This window comes from Cynocephalus volans, chromosome 9, assembly GCF_027409185.1.
Source record: "Cynocephalus volans isolate mCynVol1 chromosome 9, mCynVol1.pri, whole genome shotgun sequence".
NCBI classification, from domain to species: domain Eukaryota; kingdom Metazoa; phylum Chordata; class Mammalia; order Dermoptera; family Cynocephalidae; genus Cynocephalus; species Cynocephalus volans.
The window spans coordinates 71,672,317-71,695,259 of record NC_084468.1 but is presented as its reverse complement, the minus strand read 5'-3'; the positions used below and the strand labels follow the sequence as shown (position 1 = coordinate 71,695,259).

Sequence of the window (22,943 nt, the reverse complement as noted above, 5' to 3'; positions counted from 1 at the left end):
AACAATGTATGAGAGTTCCTTTTTCTCTGCAACCTCGCCAGCATTTATTGTTCAGAGTCTTTTGGATTTTAGCAATCCTAACTGAGGTAAGATGGTATCTCAGTGTAGTTTTGATTTGCATTTCCCAGATGCTGAGTGATGTTGAGCATTTTTTCATATGTCTGTTGGCCATTTGTATATCCTCCTTAGAGAAATGCCTACTTAGCTCTTTTGCCCATTTTTTAATTGGGTTGCTTGTTTTTTTCTTGTAAAGTTGTTTGAGTTCCTTATATATTCTGGATATTAATCCTTTGTCAGATGTATATTTTGCAAATACTTTCTCCCACTCTGTTGGTTGTCTTTTAACTCTGTTAATTGTTTCTTTTGCTGTGCAGAAGCTTTTTAGTTTGATATAATCCCATTTGTTTATTTTTCCTTTGGTTGCCTGTGCTTTTGGGGTCGTATTCATGAAGTCTATGTCCAGTCCTATTTCCTGAAGTGTTTCTCCTATGTTTTCTTTAAGAAGTTTTATTGTTTCAGGGTGTATATTTAAATCCTTAATCCACTTTGAGTTGATTTTAGTATATGGTGAGAGGTATGGGTCTAGTTTCATTCTCCTGCATATGGATATCCAGTTATCCCAGCACCATTTGCTGAAGAGGCAGTCCCTTCCCCAGTGAATAGGCTTGGAGCCTTGTCAAAGATCAGATAGCTGTAGGTGTGTGGGTTGATTTCTGGATTCTCTATTCTATTCCGTTGATCAGTGTGTCTGTTTTTATGCCAGTACCATACTGTTTTGGTTATTATAGCTTTGTAGTATAGCTTAAAGTCGAGTAGTGTTATGCCTCCAGCTTTATTTTTTTTTTGCTCAGCATTGCTTTGGCTATGCGTGGTCTTTTATTATTCCATATAAATGTCTGGATATTTCTTTCCATTTCTGAGAAAAATGTCTTTGGAATTTTAATGGGGATTGCATTGAATTTGTATATCACTCTGGGTAGTATGGACATTTTCACTATGTTGATTCTCCCAATCCAAGAGCATGGGATATCTTTCCATCTTCTTGTATCCTCTCTAATTTCTCTCAGCAGTGGTTTGTAGTTCTCATTATAGAGATTTTTCACATCCTTGGTTAACTCAATTCCTAAGTATTTTATTTTTTTGGTGGCTATTGTAAATGGGCAGGCTTTCTTGATTTCTCGTTCTGCGTGTTCATTGTTGGAGAAAAGAAATGCTACTGATTTTTGCGTGTTGATTTTGTATCCTGCTACTGTGCTGAAATCATTTATCAATTCCAACAGTTTTTTTGTAGAGGTTTTAGGCTGTTCAATATATAGGATCATGTCATCTGCAAACAGGGACAGTTTGACTTCATCTTTTCCAATCTGGATGCCCTTTATTTCCTTCTCTTCTCTGATTGCTCTGGCTAGTACTTTCAACACTATGTTGAATAGGAGTGGAGAGAGTGGGCATCCTTGTCTAGTTCCTGTTCTTAAAAGAAAAGCTTTGAGCTTTTCCCCATTCAGGATGATATTGGCAGTGGGTTTGTCATATATGGCTTTAATTATGTTGAGATACTTTCCCTCTATACCTAACTTATAGAGGGTCTTTGTCATGAATGAGTGCTGAACTTTATCAAATGCTTTTTCAGCATCTATAGAGATGATCATATGGTCCTTGTGTTTGAGTTTATTAATATGGTGTATCACATTTATTGATTTGCATATGTTGAACCAACCTTGCATCCCTGGGATGAATCCCACTTGATCGTGGTGTATAATTTTTCGTATGTGTTGCTGTATTCTGTTTGCTAGTATTTTAGTGAGGATTTTTGCATCTATATTCATCAAGGATATCGGCCTGTAGTTTTCTCTTTTGGTTATATCTTTACCTGGTTTTGGTATCAGGATGATGTTTGCTTCATAGAATGAGTTTGGGAGATTTGCGTCCGTTTCAATCTTTTGGAATAGTTTGTAAAGAATTGGTGTCAATTCCTCTTTGAATGTTTGGTAAAATTCTGCTGTGAATCCGTCTGGTCCTGGGCTTTTCTTTGTTGGGAGCCTTCTGATAACAGCCTCAATCTCCTTTATTGTTATTGGTCTGTTCAAATTTTCTACGTCTTCATGGTTCAGTTTTGGGAGCTTGTGTGTGTCCAGAAATTTATCCATTTCCTCCAGATTTTCAAATTTGTTGGCGTATAGTTGTTTATAGTACTCTCGAATGATTCCTTGTATTTCAGGTGAATCAGTTGTAATATCGCCTTTTTCATTTCTAATTTTTGTTATTTGAATCTTCTCTCTTCTTTTTTTTGTTAGCCATGCTAATGGTTTGTCAATTTTATTTATCTTTTCAAATAACCAACTTTTTGATTCATTGATTTTTTTTTTTTTTTTTTAAATTAAAAGATGACTGGTAAGGGGATCTTAACCCTTGACTTGGTGTTGTCAGCACCATGCGCACCCAGTGAGCTAACCGGCCATCCCTATATGGGATCCGAACCCGTGGCCCTGGTGTTATCAGCACCACACTCTCCCGAGTGAGCCACGGGCCAGCCCTCATTGATCTTTTGTATTGTTTCTTAGGTTTCAATTTCATTAAGTTCTGCTCTGATCTTAATGATTTCTTTCCGTCTGCTAACTTTAGGTTTGGATTGTTCTTGTTTTTCTAGTTCTTTAAGGTGAAGTGTTAGGTTGTTCACTTGCCATCTTTCCATTCTTCTGAAGTGAGCATTTAATGCAATAAATTTCCCCCTTAATACTGCTTTTGCAGTATCCCACGGGTTTTGGTATGATGTATCGTTATTTTCATTAGTTTCAATAAATTTTTTGATTTCTTGCTTGATTTCTTCATGGACCCATATGTCATTAAGTAGAATGCTGTTTAATTTCCATGTGTTTGTATAGTTTCCAGAATTTCATTTGTTATTGATTTCTTGTTTTAATCCGTTGTGGTCTGAGAAAATACATGGGATAATTGCAATTTTTTTGAATTTGTTGAGACTTGATTTGTGACGTAATATGTGATCTATCCTGGAGAATGATCCATGTGCTGATGAGAAGAATGAATATTCTGAGGTTGTTGGGTGGAATGTTCTGTAGATATCTGCCAAGTCCAATTGGTCTAGTGTATTGTTTAGATCTTGTGTTTCTCTGCTGATTCTTTGCCTAGATGATCTGTCTAATATTGACAGTGGGGTGTTCAGGTCCCCTGCTATTATGGTATTAGTGTCTATTTCCTTCTTTAGGTCTAATAGAGTTTGTTTTATAAATCTGGCTGCTCCAACATTGGGTGCGTACATATTTATGATTGTTATGTCTTCTTGATGGATCAGTCCTTTTATCATTACGTAGTGTCCCTCATTGTCTCTTTTTATGGTTTTTAGTTTAAAGTCTATTTTTGTCAGATATAAGAATAGCTACTCCAGCTCGTTTTTCTTTTTTAAATTTGGTTTTATGTCAAGTGTTGGTTAAAGTGTGAATATATGTGTATATATAATTTAATAATAGTACTTATGAATCCCAGATGTGTCAGGGTATTGCCCCAAAACTCATTACTTAAAATACCAATGAAATAATGTGTATGTACTATAGTTGTTATGTCCAAAATGGTTAAGAGTTATAAAGCAAAGATTACATATTCATTTCATTCAAATATATGCATGTTTTTTATGGGCATTATATGAAGATTTATTTTCTGCCCTTTTTTTTAAATCTCAAAGTTGCACATGATTGGTGAAGGAAGCCGTGGAGCTATCCTGGAAATGACCCTAGCAAAAGTCCTCTACACTAGCAGTAAGTATTTTTTTTTAAGTGAGATCACTAATTGATTTATAATCAAGAGACCTGTAAAAGACAGTTATGTTACTATTTAGAGTATGTTACCTAGAGCAACATACTTAACTTTCTGCCTTAGTTTTTTAATTTCTAAAATAAGCTTATAAATTTTTTTTGGAAGAATGGATGGATGAGTAGAATTATGAAAATAAATGAAATTAGTATTTGGAGACATCCTCTATCATTATCCTCCACTTACTAGCTATGTGTGCTTAGTCACATCACTTGACCTCTCTGTTTCTTTATCTGTGAAATGAAGATAATAATGGTATATAACCTGATGGGATTATTGTAAGGATTCCCAGTTAATGCATGTAAAGCATTCAGCAGTCCATAGCCAAGAGCACCCAATAAAGGTTTGCTGCTGCCACCATCATCATCATATCAACAAAGAGTTTATTTAAGTAGTTACTTTGCAAGGAGCTATTTTGGAACATTAGATAGTCTTTAAGTGTGCATGAAATAGTTATTCTAAGTGTCATCTCTACTATTTATTGATACAGTATTGGAATACTTAGCTTATATATGGAAAAATTATTAACTATAAAGGTCAAATCTTATTTTTGGTGGCTGGCTGTTACAGGGATCAAATCTTGGACCTTGGTGTTATCAGCACCACACTAACTAAATGAGCTAACTGGCCAGCCTTAATAAGAATTATTTTAAAATTTTTTGACAGCAATGGTATTTAGGCAGGTTGTAGCACTTTATAACCATTCATTCAAAAAATGTTCATTGAGAACCTACTGTGTGCCAGGCACTATTTTAAGACAGCAGCAATGAAGAAACATTTGCTAAGAAGGCCTCTTTGGTTTTTGATTCAATAGCTAAGTCTACATAGAAAGCAGTCGTTTTGTATTGCCTAGGAAGTCATGCAGCTTCACAAGCTTCATTCCACCTTTATTTTTTAAAAATTAAGAAGGTAGCAACCTGATAGCAAGATCCCATAAAGGACTTTTCGTGTGGCAAGAGTTTGGGATTCATTTAGCCCTGTATTTTATACTCTACATCTGTCTGTAGCTTTACCTGTGGAATGGTATCATAACTCTTCATAAAGATCACCCAGATAGACAGCCATAAGCATATTTACACTCATTATTTTTGTTTAGAAGTCTTAATAAGTATTCTACATCTTGCAAAGTTTAAAATTTTATGAATTCTAAGTATTCATTTTCAGGATACCTGATAGATTTCATTCTTTGATTGCCTGATTAATATACTGGCAATATATTTGTATTTTTCTTACCTCTCCCCTCTCCCTTCCCAAACCACTCAGGAAGAATTCAGAGCACAAAAAGTTTGCTAGAATTACTTTATGATATACTAAACACATTTTCCTTAATGCTTTGGCATTTTATTTTGTTTGTTTTTAGAAACAACTCAAATTATTGGTATGAGTGCAACATTAAGCAATGTCGAAGACCTACAAGAGTTTCTTCAAGCAGAATATTACACCAGTCAGTTTAGACCAGTATGTATCTAAGATTTGCACTGTACTGATTTGTTATATATTCATCCTAATTAGAAATAAAAGTAGTAAACATAGTATATAAAAAATTCTACAAAGTAGTGAAAGTGGAAAAATTCCTCTCACCATTGCTTTCTGCTAATAAGAGTTTGTATATAGAGAATGTAAACTCTGAGGGTTCAGGAATCCTGGCTTTGGTCACTGTGTATCTATAGTACCTGGAACAGTGCTTGGCCCATGGATCCTCAATGAATTTTTCCAAATTCATTCTGTTTTTTACTACTTATTCTCTAAGGTAAATTTTTTCATTTGGCCAAAATTTAGTGAGACTAAATTTTGAGACTAATATTTTGAGTTATTGGTACATTAAAAATTGGTATCTTAAAAGTTAAGATATTTTCAAATATTTATGCTTTGGTAATTATAATTTTTTTTAAATAAGTTAAGACTTCAGATGGATTTGTTTAAACTCCTCAATAACAGCATTCCCAAAATGCTTGAAGAAAGTAAACAAATGTAATTGCAGTTATTTGAAAGTAGCTCATAATGTGCATATACTCTCTGTTTGCAGTACTAGTGTGCATGTTCTGTGTCTCAATAGATTTTCAGAAAATAATTTTTTATAATCACCAAACTTTAATTTGAAATTTGATGTTTTTACATTTGCACCCAATATGAAAATTTTCAAAAGATATTTTCTTTTTTTTTTTTTTTTTTTAAAAGATGACCGGTAAGGGGATCCCAACCCTTGACCTGGTGCCGTGAGCACCACGCTCAGCCAGTGAGCGAACCGGCCATCCGTACATGGGATCCGAACCCGGGGCCTTGGTGCCATCAGCACTGTACTCTCCCGAGTGAGCCACGGGCCGGCCCCAAAAGATATTTTCTGACCTTAGTTGTCACAATAGAGCATATCCTTTAAGAAAGGCAGTGAGCAGCATTGACAAACTATTTTTGTCTTCAAATAATTAAACTAAAAATAACATGGTGGTATTTAGAATTAAAACAGATGACTAATAAGACAGAAAGTTTTAGATTTGGGGGAATATCCTTAATGAAAGATAAAGAATATGAACTCTATGACTTACTTGTACTTTCTGTGACAAATACAAAAGTGTCTGGTTTCCTTTTAGATATGTAGCTACTCGATTTGAAAGTATTTCTTCAAGGATATTAATCCTTATTTTGATTTAAAGGGAAAAATAGAAAAAATGGTAAAGCAAAACTTTTAATTTGAAGCATGTTTTACATATCTTAGAAAAGCTAAAATCTTTGCATAGCTGTTCTATTTTGCAACATATTTTACAAAATTTAAAACTCTGGAAAGAGGAATTCATATGTGGTATTAATTGCAAATGTCCTTTTAATTCAAGGTTGAATTAAAAGAATATCTGAAAATAAATGATATAGTATATGAGGTTGACAGCAAAGCTGAGAATGGTATGACTTTTTCACGTCTCCTTAATTATAAGGTAATGTTGCTAATCATTAAATCCGGGTTCCCAGACTTTGTGCCCAGATGTCCTGGGGCACCACAGAATCACATGGGTACCATGGTATAGTTTAAGTTTTTGAGAAAAATGGCTGATGCTTGACATCTCTTGGATACCATACAAACTACTGGTTCATGGTAGCTAGTTTGCAGTTTCAACATTACATCATGCTATATTCCTTTCTATGACACATCATTGTGAAATTGAGGTTTTTGCAGTTGCTGTAAGCAGATACCATGTGAATATCAATCAGAAAATGAGAATGTTTATGTCCAGTCTTATTCCAAAGTTTGAAAGACAGTGCCAAGTTATGCACATATCTCATTAGTGAGCTGTTGTGTTTAAAAATGAAATAAAAATATTTTTTCATTCACTTGATGTGTATTATTTACTCAGATGGCTACTAAATTGTGAGGAAGTACATGTTTATTAAGTTGTTTGGACCTAACTACCTAATTGACAGAACCGTTAGATATTTCTTTTGGTCTTAGGGCTCTGTGAACCAGGAAAATTTGGAAACCTCTCTCTTAAATGTTTATTCATTCAGCAACAGTAATAACAAAAGATAATTTATGGGCCATGTAGTTCAGATACTGGTATATGAAAATGGTAATATCTACTGTGTCAATGTTTTATGACTTGGCATTTAAAGTCACTTTATACTTTGAATGAAGAATATTATAAAGAGGAGAAAGGGATTTTACAGCTTGTTTAGAATTCTATGAAGGAGTGTTATTCAAAATCTATATCTTAATTAGTTTTCAATAAAATCGAAGGAACTGAGGGGATTTTCAATAACTTTACATTCTTTTTCATGTTCTTTGAGGTCTTCATGTCTGCTTAGTGTTGTAAAAATTGTCATAATTCAGTGTTAGAAATATGTCCTTTATTTATTTTTTTTTTTTTTTAAAAAAAGATGACCGGTAAGGGGATCTTAACCCTTGACTTGGTGTTGTTAGCACCACGCTCAGCCAGTGAGCAAACCAGCCATCCCTATATGGGATCCGAACCCGGGGCCTTGGTGTTATCAGCACCACACTCTCCCGAGTGAGCCACGGCCGGCCCGAAATATGTCCTTTAGTATGGTTGAATCTGTGTTTTTGAAAATCATTCATAATAGTAAAGGATATATTTTATTTATGTAGTCCTTTGACTATTATTAGGATAAATCTGTGTTTCTCTCTGTGGGCTTTTTGTTCTGCTTTAGTGGAAATGGGCATGTAGTAAGGTTATTAATAACACTAACTATTTTCATTTTTTAAATTTATCTGTTTTTTTAAAACTAAATATACCTAACAAAACTCTAATAACCTAAGAGAAAAGTAGGATTTAACATTTTGTTGTTTAATATAGGTTTCATCTTTTCTTCAAATGATCAGATTTATTAAGTGAGAAGTTCAGAATTATGGATGGTTTACTTACCTTTCAAATCATGCTGGTAAAAAATTGACATTCACTCATGGTTACTAACTACCCTGTTCCTACATCTTGTTGTTTTGCAGTATTCTGATACCCTGAAAAAGATGGATCCTGATTACTTGGTAGCATTGGTGACAGAAGTTATTCCCAATTATTCCTGCTTAGTTTTTTGTCCCACTAAGAAGAACTGTGAAAATGTAGCAGAAATGATATGCAGGTTTTTAAGCAAGTATGTTAATATTTTAAAAGAAGTATTCTATTTTATTTTTATCATGAATTATAAGCTATGCATTCTGTTTATTGAGCAAGCACTAATTACTTCTTGCATATTATTATATTTAGTTGTTATAGTAGGTTCTAAAGGCCCTGACCTTAAAGAAAGAAAATTTAACTGTGAAATTTACATGTGAAATAGCCAGAGAAAAATTCTAAGACTACATATAAGAGAATGCTGACTAATATAATGTCTAGATCAGTGATTCACAACCTTGGCTGCACAGTGAATCATCTTAGAGGTTTAAAAATCCCAGTGCTCAGGCTACATCCTAGACAAATCAGAATCTCTGGGAGTGGGACCCAGGCATCATTTTGTACAGCTCCCCAGACAAGTCCAATGTACAGCCAACGTGAAGAATGTCTGGCTTAGATAGTCAAAGTACTAATTACTGTAATCACTGTAGGGACCAATTATATCTTCACCTTAACCTTTTCTTTAGTTAAATACTGTTGCCTTTGTTTTCTGAGTAAATGTCACACTTAAGTTGTGTGGGCAGTTCAATTTAATTTTCTAAATAATTAAGAAATATATTGGTTTGCAATTTTATAGTATTTTAATTTTGGCTCTGTCATACTCATAGAGGTAAGTGTAAATTGACTTTAGAAGTACTGACAGTTCAGTTTTTACTGTACCTATTTGTCCCATGTGTGATTTTATCATTTTTTCAGACATCTTTTTGGCCCCTTAGCTACTACTGTATCACCATTTATAGAGTATTAACCAGAATTCTAACCTAATCATCCTCTACCTCCCTTCATACTGTCATGGATTGGTCTAAAATTGAATTAAATTTATTGAACAGCACAAAGTAAAAATGCTTAGGATAAGCTCAAGGAGTTGTTCATTTTGGTAACTGATAGTCTGCCTTTACAATGATGATTTTGATTATAAAAACCTAAGAAAGCTAAGAGAAATACCACATGTTCTCACTTATTTGTGGGAGCTAAAAATAAATAAATAAATAAAATATACACACAAATAAGGAGGGGGAGAAGAAACAACAATCACAACAATTCCTTGAACTTGTTAAGACAAGTGAACAGATATGATGTAGTGGGGGAGGGGAGGGGAGGGAGGAAGAGGAATGGGTAAAAGGACGTGAAAATCGACTACAATTTATATTGAGAAGTTAAAATTTTTTTTAAAATTTTCAATTTTAAAACCCTAAGAAAGTTAAATTATCATTGAAGTATTCTCATTAAACCACTTATTTTCTTATAATAATTTAAGGTAATTTAATACTGGCTAAGTGACAGAGACATTATAGGGTATTATTGAGGTTTCTAAAATGCTAGAGTGTATACAGTCAGTGTTTTACCACATAGTAAGTATGATTTAATAATATATGTGCTTCTATCTCCAGAGATGAAAATTTATGCCTTAAAATAAAAAATCATCTTTGATAAAGATGTATGTTGTAGAGAAAAAACAACAACAACATCTAGAGCAAGGGTCTAAACCTGGCATCCATGGATTCATAAGATGAACTATGAATCCTATCTTCTGGCTATTTTAAAATATATAATACATTATTGTTAACTATAGTCACCCTCCTGTGCAATAGAACACCAGAACTTATTCCTCCTTTCTAACTAACTTTATACCCATTAACCAACCTCTCCTCCTCCTTACCTCCCCCCTTCCTTCTGCAGCCTCTGAAACCACTATTCTACACTCTACTTGTATAAGATCAATTTTTTTTGTTGTAAAACATATATAAGAATTCCCATTTTTAACTTTTTTTTTTTTTTGGAGGCTGGCCAGTAAGGGGATCTGAGCCCTTGACTTTCGTGTTATCAGCACCATGCTCTAACCAAGTGAGCTAACTAGATAGCTCCCATTTTAAGCATTTTTAAACATACAATTGTGTGGAATTAATTACACTCACAGTGCTGTGTAGCCACTACCTCTATCTATTTCTAAAACTTTTTGGTCATCCTAAACATAAAATTCTGTACCCATTTAGCAATAGCTTGTAGAATCAAAATTCTAAGAACATTTTATATACTTGTATCGATAGAAGTAGTACATTTTTTAAAAAAGAGTGCATGGCATCTACTAAAATGACAGTGATAGGCATTTTGTCACTATAAGAGCAAGGGTTCATATTTTTAACAGATCTTTTTTCTAGGGACTATCTGAAACACAGGGAGAAAGAAAAACATGAATTGATTAAGAACTTGAAGAATATCAGCAGTGGCAACCTGTGTCCTGTTTTAAAGCACACTATCCCATTTGGTGTTGCCTATCACCATAGTGGCTTAACAAGTGATGAAAGGAAGCTCTTGGAGGAGGCCTATTCTATAGGAGTTCTCTGTCTTTTTACTTGCACATCCACCTTAGCAGCAGGTGTCAACCTACCAGCTCGAAGGTAAGAGATATGTAACTTGGCCGTGCTTAAAGCTTTTCAGTTTCTAGCTTGCAAGGAGTTTTGTTGTTTTACTCTTTCTCAGAAGTGGGTGAGAATTTATCAAATGTTCTTCAGCATTTGCTGAGTTGATTATTTGGCTTATTTCCTTTAATATTTTAATAAAAAATAACAGTAGATTTCCTGGTATTAGAATTTCTTTCTTCTTTTTTCCCTATCTGGCTTTGGGTTTTTTACCCTAGTTGTGTAGAAATACTGTAGTTGGCAAGCTTTTCACCTTTTTTAAGTATATTTAGCATAAAGATTTTCTTAAAACCTTGGAAAACTAATCCGTAAAGTCATTTGAGTCTGATAATCCTTTTTAAGGCAAATCCTTGATTACCTTTTCAGTTTTTACCAGAGATATAGGCCTGTATAATTGATTTCTGCTCTATATAATTTGTGCTGTGTGATTTTTCTCTAATGGTCAATTTTTATAAATCTTCTTTGAGTGTTAAAGAGCATACTCATATGTGTTTTCTGTTGGGTATGCAATTTTATATATCTCAGTGAAATCACAGTTGTTGATTGTGTTACCAGCCCTTCTATTTTCTTACTACTTTTGATTCCTTGATCTGTGAGTTTTATTTATTTTTTTATTTTAATTTATCACTATACGATGTAGTTGCTTTTTGTGTCCCTTTACCAATTCCTCTTTCCCACTTCCTTATCCATGAGTTTTATTTTTTTGTTGTTGTTGTATTGCTTTTTTTAAAAGTTTTTTTATTTATTTATTTTTTATTGAATCCTAATTGATTATACATATTTTTGGGATTCCATGTTGACTTATGTTGATCAAATCAATATTATTAGTATGTATATTGTTACAAATTGTATTTATTCTTTATGCCACTTGTTCAAGCTCTCCCCATCCCCCTTTTCCTCCCTTCTCCACCACTGATAACCCTAGGTTTCTTCTCTGTCTCTGAAAGAGTAATGGTTACTCTGTTGATTTGTTGTCTAGCTGATCTGTCCAGTGCTGAAAGGTGTATTCAGGTCCCCCAATATTATCATAGAGCAGATGTTTCTTCTGTCACTCTGGAATGGGCTTTGTAGAGATAGACATCCTATTCTTTTCTTTGGTCTCTGCTGGTGACTCTCCTTGTGTCAGTGGACTCCAGTAGCTGGCAGATCATCTGCATGGTGGTTGTGATGTCTAGCCACTTCCGTGGCAGCCATGGTTACTGTGGTGGCTGTGCTGGGCCACCCACGTGGAGATGATGTTTTTTGGCATGCTTCTTGGTGCTGGTGGTGTGCCTGGTAGTGGGGGGCATCCGGTCCCCAGATCCATGCCCCAGGTCCCCAGGCAGGTCCCGAGGCACTGGCAGTGTGCCTACAGGGTGTGCCTGGCTGTGGACTGGGGGGAGTCTGGTCCCGGCTACAAGCCCCAGGCTCCCGGGCAGGGCCCTGAGGCCCTATCTATGAGTTTTAGAGAGGTGTGTTAATCTCCCACTTTAATTATGGAGTTGTCAGTTTTTCCTTTTTACATTTCTAGAAGTTTTTGCTTTGCATATTTCAAAACTATTTAGTTATACAAAGGTTTACTTCAAATATCTTATTGTTAAATTATGCCTTTTACCAATATAATAGGTCTTTGTGGTTTTTTTAGTGATTTTACTTTAAATACTAGGACTACATTTTTTTTGCCTATTATATCTTTTTCCATTCTTTTATATTCAATTTCTGTCACTGATTATGTTTTTCTATTTTTCAGACAAATGAAAGTTACATATTCTATTTCTGTTATTCTAATGATTAATCTTAAAATTTTTAAAGTTGTAATCAATTTATTATCACTTTAGAATTAATCAATAACTAATCTCTCCTGAACATAACAAGAATTTTTGCATTTGTATATTCTCCTACTCTGCCCATATATGTTGCAATTACCTAGTATTTTAATTCCAGATTTTTAATTTTTTTATCTCATAACCAATAATTATTTAAACTTTTTTTTAATTTAAAAAATTTTTTTGGCAGCTGGAGAGTATGAGGATCTGAACCCTTGAGCTTGGTGTTATCGGCACCACCATGCTGTATCAGTTGAGCTAACAGGCCAGTCCTAATTATTTAAACTTACCTGTAAATTTTAATTTTTGTTTTGTTTTGTTTTGTTTGCTTATCACTGCCTCTTCTATCTCACATTTTCCATGATCCAGTTTTTATTTTTCCTTCCATGAGTAATTATTTTTAGAATGCCACATTGGGGGTAAAAAAAAAAAAAAAAAAAAAAAATTGAGGGGCCGAGCCCGTGGCACACTTGGTAGAGTGCTGCGCTGGGAGCGCGGCGACGCTCCCGCCACGGGTTCGGATCCTATATAGGACTGACCGGTGCACTCACTGGCTGAGTGCTGGTCACGAAAAAACGACAAAAAAAAAAAAAAAAAAAAAAAATTGAGTCTTTAGATAGCTGAAGATGTCTTTCTTTTGGCCTCACATCTTGACACTTCACTAGGAAAAGAATTCTAGGTTTAATTATTTTCATTTGTGGATTTTGTGGATATTGTTCCATGTCTTCTAGGAGCCAGTGTTGCTTATTTTTGTTTTTGCATGGGTTTGCTATTTTTTCCTCACTGGATGCTTTTAAGGCTTTTCTCCTTAACCTTAAAATTTCATCCTGGTGTGTAATAATAATTGCAGCTATTACATTCTCTCCCTTCCATTGTAATAACAGCTTTACGTGCATTATTTATTCAGTCCTTACAACTCCTCTGTAAAGAAGATCATATTTTAATACCTACATTTTAGAAGAGAAAACTGAGACATGGGACAATTAAATAACTTACTCAACTTCACACCCAGCCATTGAGTTTCCTTTTTTTTTTTTTTTTTCCAAAAAGGTGACCAGTAAGGGGATCTTAACCCTTGGCTTGGTGTTGTCAGCACCACGCTCAGCCAGTGAGCGAACCAGCCATCCCTATATAGGATCCGAACCCGGAACCCGTGGCCTTGGTGTTATCAGCACCGCACTCTCCCGAGTGAGCCACGGGCCATCCCAGCCATTGATTTTCAAAGGCAAGGTTTGAAACAGGAAGTCTAATCTACATTCCATCAATCCCAATTTACCTACTTTTCATTCATAGGGCTTAGCACTTGGGTGGGTGTTTTCATCTAAAGCTTTATGCCTTTCTTCATTTTAATTTTATTCTGTTTTCCTGTGATTATTGCTCTGTCCTGTTTTTTCTGCTTTCTGCTTTTTGTGACTTCGCTAGACAGGCCTCTTAGATTGAGCTTTCATATCTCTTAACTTTTCATACACATTTTTCAATCTATTTGAACTGTATGATTTCTTTAACTTTATCCTCCATATGATAAAATCACTTTCTAATTGTACCCATTAACTATGTTCATTCATTATTCAGTTCTTCAATTGAAATTTTTTAATGAATTTTTTAAAAAATTTTAATGTTCAAGAACTCTCCTTTTTTGCTCTTTCTTTATAACAGCCTGCTTTTGTATTGTGAATATAATATCTGGAATTTTTTGTGGACACATTAGAATTTTTAAAAGTTCTCTTCAGTTCCCTATATTATTTGTTTCTGTTGGTCATTGATTCTGTATGTTCTTGTTGTTTCTTTTTTGTGTTGTTAGTTTTAAGTGCTTAATAATCTTGGCTGTCTCTTGAGATTTATAAATAAGGGAGTAGGTTGATTAATATAGGTAAATGGCATAGGTTTTAAATCTCTCACCTTCGTACAGGAAAGCTGACTAAAGACTTCTGTATACGTGAGCAGGATAGAAATTGCCGTTTTTGTAGGTCAAAAACAGTTGAAATCTGAAGTTTTATAGATTTATAAATAAATATGCACATGTTGATACACAATCAAATTTTTCATTTATGGAGTATAAAAATCAAAAACTTTGGAGATTGTTGCCGTAGAATGATCATAGGCTTTTCAGCTAGGCAAACTTGAGTTTAAATTATGATTCTGGTAATTACTAATTTTGTAGTTTGGGGCAAGCAACTTAACTTGTTTGAGCTTCAGTTAACTTCTTTGTAAACAAATAAATAAAAAAGAATTTTTTAGGAATTAGAGATAATGTATATAAAGAACAAGATTATTGTTAAATAGTAGTTACCTATTATTTTGAGTTATGATATCATTAAATTTAATACCACATAGATGTAATGAAATTAAAAGTTTAAAGATGGGTGCTATTGCTATAGATGGAGTATTACTTTTAATTCATTTTATCCATTCCATAGAGTTATTTTAAGAGCTCCCTATGTTGCTAAAGAATTTTTAAAGAGGAATCAGTATCAACAGATGATTGGCAGAGCTGGCCGTGCTGGAATAGATACTATGGGGGAGAGTATACTTATATTGCAAGAAAAAGACAAACAACAGGTAATACTCAGTCTTGTTGGTTGGTTGGTTTTGTCTTCTTTTTCTTGGTGTTTGGTCTAGCCCTTTTATGAGATAATCTTTTAAAATTATAAAATGATACTTTAAATGATACTTTCTTCTCCTATATTATTAAAAATTAGAGTAGTTTGAATATTTTTATATTTTAGATAATGAAAAGGTATTTTCCCTATTTATCTTTCTTCTATTTTTGTGAGGACACCTGGTAAATTCTGATTCTTTTCACTTTATGGTTTTTTTCCCTCCTCATCTCCACAAATTTATGTAAAGTATAAAATCTTTATAAGGACCACTATTTATTTTTATAGTAACACAAAGCTTAATATTGCTTCAATTTTTGTAGGTATTGGAGTTAATAAGCAGGCCACCAGAAAACTGTTATAGCTGTCTTGTTCAGGAATTCACCAAGGGAATCCAAACTTTGTGTCTCTCTTTGATTGGCTTGAAGGTATTTTTTAATACTTTTTAATCTTATTGCTGTTACCTGAGATAATAGATGTTAAAAAATTATGTAAAGTGTGAAGTAGAAAAGAAATGTTTATGTCTAATCTAATGTGGAAAAGAACAGTCTGACATGATAAATCTCAGTCTAGATTTCTAGGTACATTTTTAATCCTTTTTATTATAAGAAATACAAAAAACAACAAATCATAACTGGCATTCATCACAAGTAAGAGACTTTGGTGGATACTGTGGGGGATACAGGGAACTATAAAGCATTTGGTCCTGATGTGGGATAATCCAGCCCCTCTGCCCTGATTGGGAGTTAAGAAGCACCTGTAGTCCTCTGACCATTCTGAGATATTATGAACATTTGGGACATCAGTATAGCGTTTATCCGGAAAGAAAAACACACACACACACACACAATAGGAAAACACTTTCCTAAGATTAGAAATTAGCTCTTTTTTAGGGTTACTCTTCAGTAAAATCTTTCTGTTAGTGTTATTCTTAAGTTAATTAAATTTTAACTTTGTTGCCAAGGTCACTCAGACACAAAATGGGAAAGCCAGGGTTTGAATTCATTTTTGTCTAACTACAAAACCAGGGTTCTTAACCTATCATACAATCTGCCTTCCTTTTGCAGTCTGCTTTTATTAAATGGACGGTTTAAGTAAAAGTACAATAAGTAACTGATAAATAAAAGAGATATTATAAGACAAGTTTGATTACCTTGCAGAAAAATGGTGTTATTATTATACTATTTCCTGGCAATCTAGAAGGGTGAAAGGCTACAAAGAAGAAAAGGAATTAGTGCTGGGTTTTGAAGGAGATACAGGTTTTAGATCAGCAGAGGGAAGGGATAAGCTGTTCCAGGTTCTTAAAATAGAATAAAAGATAAGAAAGCTTAAGATGATATGGGGTAACAGTTAATAGACTAGATTCTGTAGCTCTAGAGGAGGGCCGAGGATCCTGAAGAATAGAAGGTTGGGTGAAAAAAGTTGGGGCCAGACCATATGCTATAGATTGGGGAAGATGAGAGAGCGTGCTTAAATACCAGAATAAAGAGTTGTGACATGGACATTTATCAGTGGAGAATTAGTAAATGTGTTCTATGGTTGTTTAGCACAAGGGCTCTGATATCAAACATACCTGGGTCCTAGTCCCAGTTCTGTCTCTTAGTACCCTGCGTAAATTACTACATCTCTCTTAAACCTCACTCAGTTGCCTTTATCTGTAAAACAGGGATAATAATAGTACGCAGTATCACAAGACTAGTTTGGAAGTAATTGTACTAATCCATGTGTCATATAATAAAGATCCGGAATAGGAGGGTTGCCAAGGAATCAGTTAAGGAGGGAGAGAGATCAACTTATTAAAGCATTTATATATTAGAGGAGGTAACAGACCCAGAGAATTAATGATTAATTCAGGCTCATTCATTGAATTATGGTTAATATGCAATGAGTTATGGTTACTATGTGGCTATAATTCGGATTTCTCACTTGCTGGCCTGTATTCTTTCCAGTATGCCGTTGTGTATGTAGAACATTCACCAAGTAAACATGAAATATTCACCAAGATAGACAATATTCTGAGCCATAAAACTAGTCTCAATAAATTGAAAAGGATTGAAATCCTACAGAGTATCGTATTTAATGACAACAGAATTATAATACATCAATTATAAAAAGTATCAGGAAAATACCCATATATTTGGAAATTAAACAGCGTACTTTGACCCATGGTCAAAGAAGAAATCACAAGAGAAATCAGAAATGTTTTCAATGGAATGAAAATGAAAACCAGTATATCAAAATTAGTGATATAGAACTAAAGAAGTGCTTAGAGGGAAATTTATAGCTTTAAATGCTTATTAGGATACAAGAAGGATCCAAGTCATTGATCTTTCACCTTAAGAAGCTAAAAAAAATTTAAATAAATTAAAAGTAAGTACAAAGAAGGAAATGATACAGATAAAAGCAGAAATCAATTAAATAAAAAGTAGACAAACAGAAAAAAATTATTGATATCACAAGATGGTTCTTTGAAAAGATCTGTAAGATTATTGATTGGATTGATTAAGAGAAAAAGAGAACACATAAATTACCAATATTAGGAATGAAAGAAGGGTCATTACTAAAGATCCTAATGACATTAAAAAGATAGTAAAGTATTATCCTTGAATAAATGGATCCTTGAATACTGTAAAATGAATTCAGCAACTTAGATGAAATGGGGAAAATTCTTGAAAGACACAAATTCTCAAAATTGACTGAAGAAGAAATAGAAAATCTGAATAGTTCTTTATCTATTAAAGAAATTTAATTTGTGATTACAAACCTTCCCACAAAGAATAATACACCATGATCAGTTGAGGTTTATTACAGTAATGCGGTGTTGACTTAACACTCAAAATTCAATTCATATAATTCTCCATATTGACAGAATTCAACATCCATTTATGATAAAAACTCAGCAAACTAGGATTAATAGAGAAAGTCTTCAACCTGATAAAAGGTGTTTATAAAAAACTTAAAAGTAACATCACACTTAATGGTGAGGGACTAACTACTTCTCCCTCTAAGATCAGGAAAAGCAAGGATGTCTGCTCTCACCATGATGTTCAAAATCTTACTGGAAATCGTAGCCAGTACAATAAGGTAGGAAGAAAAATGAAGGCATACAGATTGGAAAGGAAGACGTAAAACTGTCTTATATACTGATGACACTGTGTTCAAGAAAAATCCAAAGGATTGTACAAAAAACTACTGGAGAGTGTGATGAGCAGTGTCTCAGAATATAAGGCCAACGTACAAAACTCAATCATATTTCTGTATGCTCACTACAAATAAATAAATGGAAAAACAATTCCATTTACAGTAGCTTTAAAACACATGAAATAGGGATAAATTTACAAAATATGTCAGACCTGTACAATGAAAACTATAAAACACTGCTGACAGAAATTAAAGAAGACCTAAATAAATGGAGAAAGATACCATGTTCATGAAATGGAACACTCACTTTCGTTTAGATTTTACTTCTTCCCAAATTGATCTGTAAATTCAGTGCAATTCCATTCAAAATCTTAATAGGCTTTTTTGTAGAAATTGCAGGCCGATACTATAATTTATTTGGAAATGCAAAAGAATAGAGAAGCCTAAAAAACACAATTTTGTAACAAAAGACAATTTTGCTTATTTTGGTTTTTTAAACAAGAAAATAATAGCCAAAACAATTTTATAAATAATTTTGTAAAAGAATAACAAAGCTAGGGGGTTCACTTACTTGATTTTAAGACTTACAGTAAAGCTTCAGTAATCAAGACTGTGGGATTGGTACAAAGATAAACATATAGATTAATAGATCTGCGAGTTCAGGAAAAGATCCATACCATGTGGTTACTTAATTTTCAACAAAGCTGCCAAGATATTTCAAAGGCTAAAATATAATCTTTTCAACAAATGATGCTGGAACAACTGGATGTCTGTATGGAATAAAAAAAAAATTACCTCACAGTATACAAAAAAATTAACTTGAAATGAATCATAGAACTGAACTTGAAAGCTAAGATAAAACTTGTAGGAGAAAAAATAGGAGAAAAAAATTTTTACCTTGGGTTAGGCAAAGATTTCTTACATGGGAAACAAAAAGCATAAACGATGAAAAAAAAATCAAATATACGTCATCAAAATTAATCTCTTCTGAGCTGACCACTTAGCTCATTTGGTTTAACGAGCAGGGGTTTTTTTGTTTTTTTTTTTAAAGATGACCGGTAAGGGGATCTTAACCATTGACTTGGTGTTGTCAGCACCACACTCAGCCAGTGAGCGAACCGGCCATCCGTATATGGGATCCGAACCCGGGGCCTTGGTGTTATCAGCACCGCACTCTACTGAGTGAGCCACGGGCCGGCCCCCTAACGAGCAGGGTTTTTGAACACCAAGGTCAAGGGTTCGCATCCCCATACTGGCCAGCCACCAAAAAAATTTCTAAAACCTTGTCCTCTTCAAAAGGTACTACTTAAAAAATGAATAGACAGTCCACAGACAGAGGTGGAATATTCATAATTCATATATCTAACAAATACACATATGTCATAGGTTAAGAGTTGGCAAAAGGAGCGCTTAGAGTAACAGGGAGACAGGAGAGCTAACTTGGCCACAAAGGGTCACAAGGATGTGGTTTTATCCCCCTGGTGATGCAGAACAGTTTTATTCAACTGCACAACAGTTTCATTCATATTCTATTTTTAATAAGTGGTGAACAGAAGGGAGACATCCAGCCAGCAGTCAGTTCAAGAGATAAGCAGATAGGCAGCCGCCATCCAAGCCTGCCCATAGGAGGCAGAACTCAAGCTTCTGGGTCCCGTCCTGAGGACAGACCATCAGGGTCCTTCCTACATCTTGGGGTAAGGGTTCACAATAGAGCTGTAGTTGTGTAAGGAGGCTGGAATTCTAGACAGGGTCAGTAACCAGGGAAATCTTTGGAATTGAAGCAAAAAGTCAAGTCTGGAAGACAGAAAGGAACAACCAGGTGGGATAGGGTGAGAGGAAAGAAGGGCAAGATCTGTGACTTGGTCAGTATGAGGTCAAGGAACAGGAGGTGAAGGTGAACATCTCTGGAGATGCTAGGTCCATGCTTAGACAGAAGAGAAGGAAACTCCAGGAATTAATAAGAGAACATAACAGTTGGTGGGCCATAGGATTCAGTACACTGGTAATCCACAAACTAAGTACCAGTTCTTAGATATCTTAAAAGTACAATTTTAGTTTAATTGAATACTATACTATGAATTATTTTTATTAAAAGTAGGGAGAAGCAATAAAAAATGTGCCACATAATGTTTTTGATATCCCTTATATTGGTTTAATGTGAAATACTTAAATTTTCCAGTCGAAATATCAGAATTGTGAAAGAGAAATATACTTATTGATTGACTATATTTTAGTATAGCATGCAGATTTCGTTGAAATAGGCTAATAAAAGATTATTCTAATTCAGAGTCAACTCCACACCTGAATACCAAGTGAAGGGTTAAGTATTACTATGGTTGCCATTGTAAGCTGTAAATAGGGAATAAGAAGGCAAGAGAAAAAGGCAAGAAAAGGAGATGGAAATGAGAGAGAGATAAAAAGAGGTAGAAAACTACTATTCATCTTTAGGTAACTTTTCAGGCAGAGTGTTGCCTGATTCTATTTTCATGGAGTTGTTCAGTTGAGTTTTAATTTTTTTTTTTTAAGTGCAGTTTTAGAGCCAAAGGATACTTTCACAGGTGAGGGCAAGGAGTGAAAGGAGGATTCCTGAAAGAGGCTGAGTAGGAATTAGTGAAAATTGGTTGGGGAGTAAACAGAGCACAGCTTTGGAGATATTGTGGAAAATTGTTTAAAAACCTAAGGGGGCTAGCCATTTAGCTCAGTTGGTTAGAGCATGGTGTTAAAGCACCAAGGTCGTGACTTAGGATCCCCCTACTGGCCAGCTGCCAAAAAAAAAAAAAACCTAAGAAATTTTTGAATGAAAAATATGTAAATGTTTTTATAAAAAGCGTGAATATGATAGCTATCTTGTCCCTTAAACTGTCTTTTCTTGCTAATTTTAAAATGCTGTTGTAAGGGCTGGCCCGTGGCTCACTTGGGAGAGTGTGGTGCTGATAACACCAAGGCCAAGGGTTCTGATCCCTATATAGGGATGGCTGGTTGGCTCACTTGGAGAGCGTGGTGCTGACAACACCAAGTCAAGGGTTAAGATCCCCTTACCAGTCATCTTTTAAAAAAAATAATAAATAAATAAATAAATAAAATGCCATTATAAAATTATCTTTATATATGCAACTGTGGAGATTTTATGTTAATTTTTTATTTAAATAACTTTGAAGTATGGAAATGAGTCATTATCTTGATTAACATGCATTCAAAATGAAGCCTTGAATTAAGGAAAATGCTCCAATAATGTCCCGAATTGTTTCAGGTCGCAACAAATCTTGATGACATATGTCACTTTATGAATGGCACATTTTTTGGTGTTCAACAAAAGATTTTATTGAAAGAAAAAAATCTCTTGGAAATAACTGTTGAATCACTTAGACACCTGACAGAAAAAGGACTTCTACAAAAAGACACTCTTTTTAAGTCCAAAGAAGAGCACCAATATAATTTTCATATTACAAAGTTGGGACGAGCTTCTTTTAAGGGTAAGAGTTTACCTACATTTGATTATTTATCTGAGGAAATGCATTGGAAAAAATAGAAATTAAATTGTTCTCTTACTTTAAATTAGATTTGTAATTTTATATTTATGACATTAATCTTATAAGCTGATAAACTACTTCAGCTTTCAAAAGCTGAAAAATGTTTTGAATTGTAAGTAATTAAAATACCATAGTCTGCTGTGTTGGGAAATTTCAAAAAATAAAAATAAGTAAAATACTGCAGAAATATATAGAGAAAAAAATGTCTTTCCTCCTTCATACTCCCTTGCTGGGCAACCAGCAACCACACAAATCTTATATCCACCAAGAATAACAATTTGGTTTATATCTTTCCAGACCTTTTCTGTACATTTTATTTCAATGCATAATAATACATGTATATATCTTGTATACTATTTTGTGGGTTTTTATTTGGGCAGCTGGCCAGTACAGGGCTCAAATTGTATATAGTTTTAAGTTTTTGTTCTTAAACAAATAATCATTTATGTTGTTCTGAAACTGCTTTTTTTTTTTTTCCTGATATAGTATCTTAGAGATTGTTTCATGACAGTGAATAAAGAGTTTTTCTCTTAATGGCTACATCATAATTTACTTAATAAAAAATAATATGTCTATTAGCATAATCTTGAGTTCTTAGTATTTTTTTTTAAGGAAAGTCCCATACTCCTGTCTCATTTCCATTCTCTCAGACATCACCACTGTTCACAGTTTGGTATATATATCCTAAATATTTTTTATATATGTATACATATATTTACACATATTTACACAGTTTATTTTTTAAATAGGATTATGATGTATTTTTTTGCAACTTGCTTTTCTCATTTATAAAATATCATGAATACCTTAGCAGAGCAATCCCTTTAAATCTACCTCATTTTTCTTTTAATACTGTAGTCACCATAGTATGAATGTACCATTTATTTAACCATCCCCTATTGATGGACATTTGCATTGTTTCTGGTTTTTCTAAGTATAAACAAGGCTGTATAAACAGCTCTGTTTACGTATTTTTGGATATGTATGGAAATGTTTCTGTGGGTCAGAT

At 33.9% G+C, this 22,943-nt stretch overlaps 1 protein-coding gene across 3 annotated transcripts in view; it reads left to right on the top strand.

Annotated features, from left to right (window-relative positions):
• HELQ (helicase, POLQ like) overlaps positions 1 to 22,943 on the top strand; it is a 47,333-nt gene that overhangs the window by 7,273 nt on the left and 17,117 nt on the right. For 2 of the 3 annotated variants that reach the window (XM_063107916.1, XM_063107917.1), the window contains 8 exons: positions 3,698 to 3,770; positions 5,186 to 5,283; positions 6,654 to 6,752; positions 8,276 to 8,421; positions 10,601 to 10,840; positions 15,084 to 15,225; positions 15,587 to 15,691; positions 21,655 to 21,877. In XM_063107916.1, coding sequence (XP_062963986.1) covers positions 3,698 to 3,770; positions 5,186 to 5,283; positions 6,654 to 6,752; positions 8,276 to 8,421; positions 10,601 to 10,840; positions 15,084 to 15,225; positions 15,587 to 15,691; positions 21,655 to 21,877 — 1,126 coding nt within the window. Of the gene's footprint in view, positions 1 to 3,697; positions 3,771 to 5,185; positions 5,306 to 6,653; positions 6,753 to 8,275; positions 8,422 to 10,600; positions 10,841 to 15,083; positions 15,226 to 15,586; positions 15,692 to 21,654; positions 21,878 to 22,943 lie in introns of those variants that run through there. The other variant, XM_063107919.1, reaches the window with a different exon arrangement.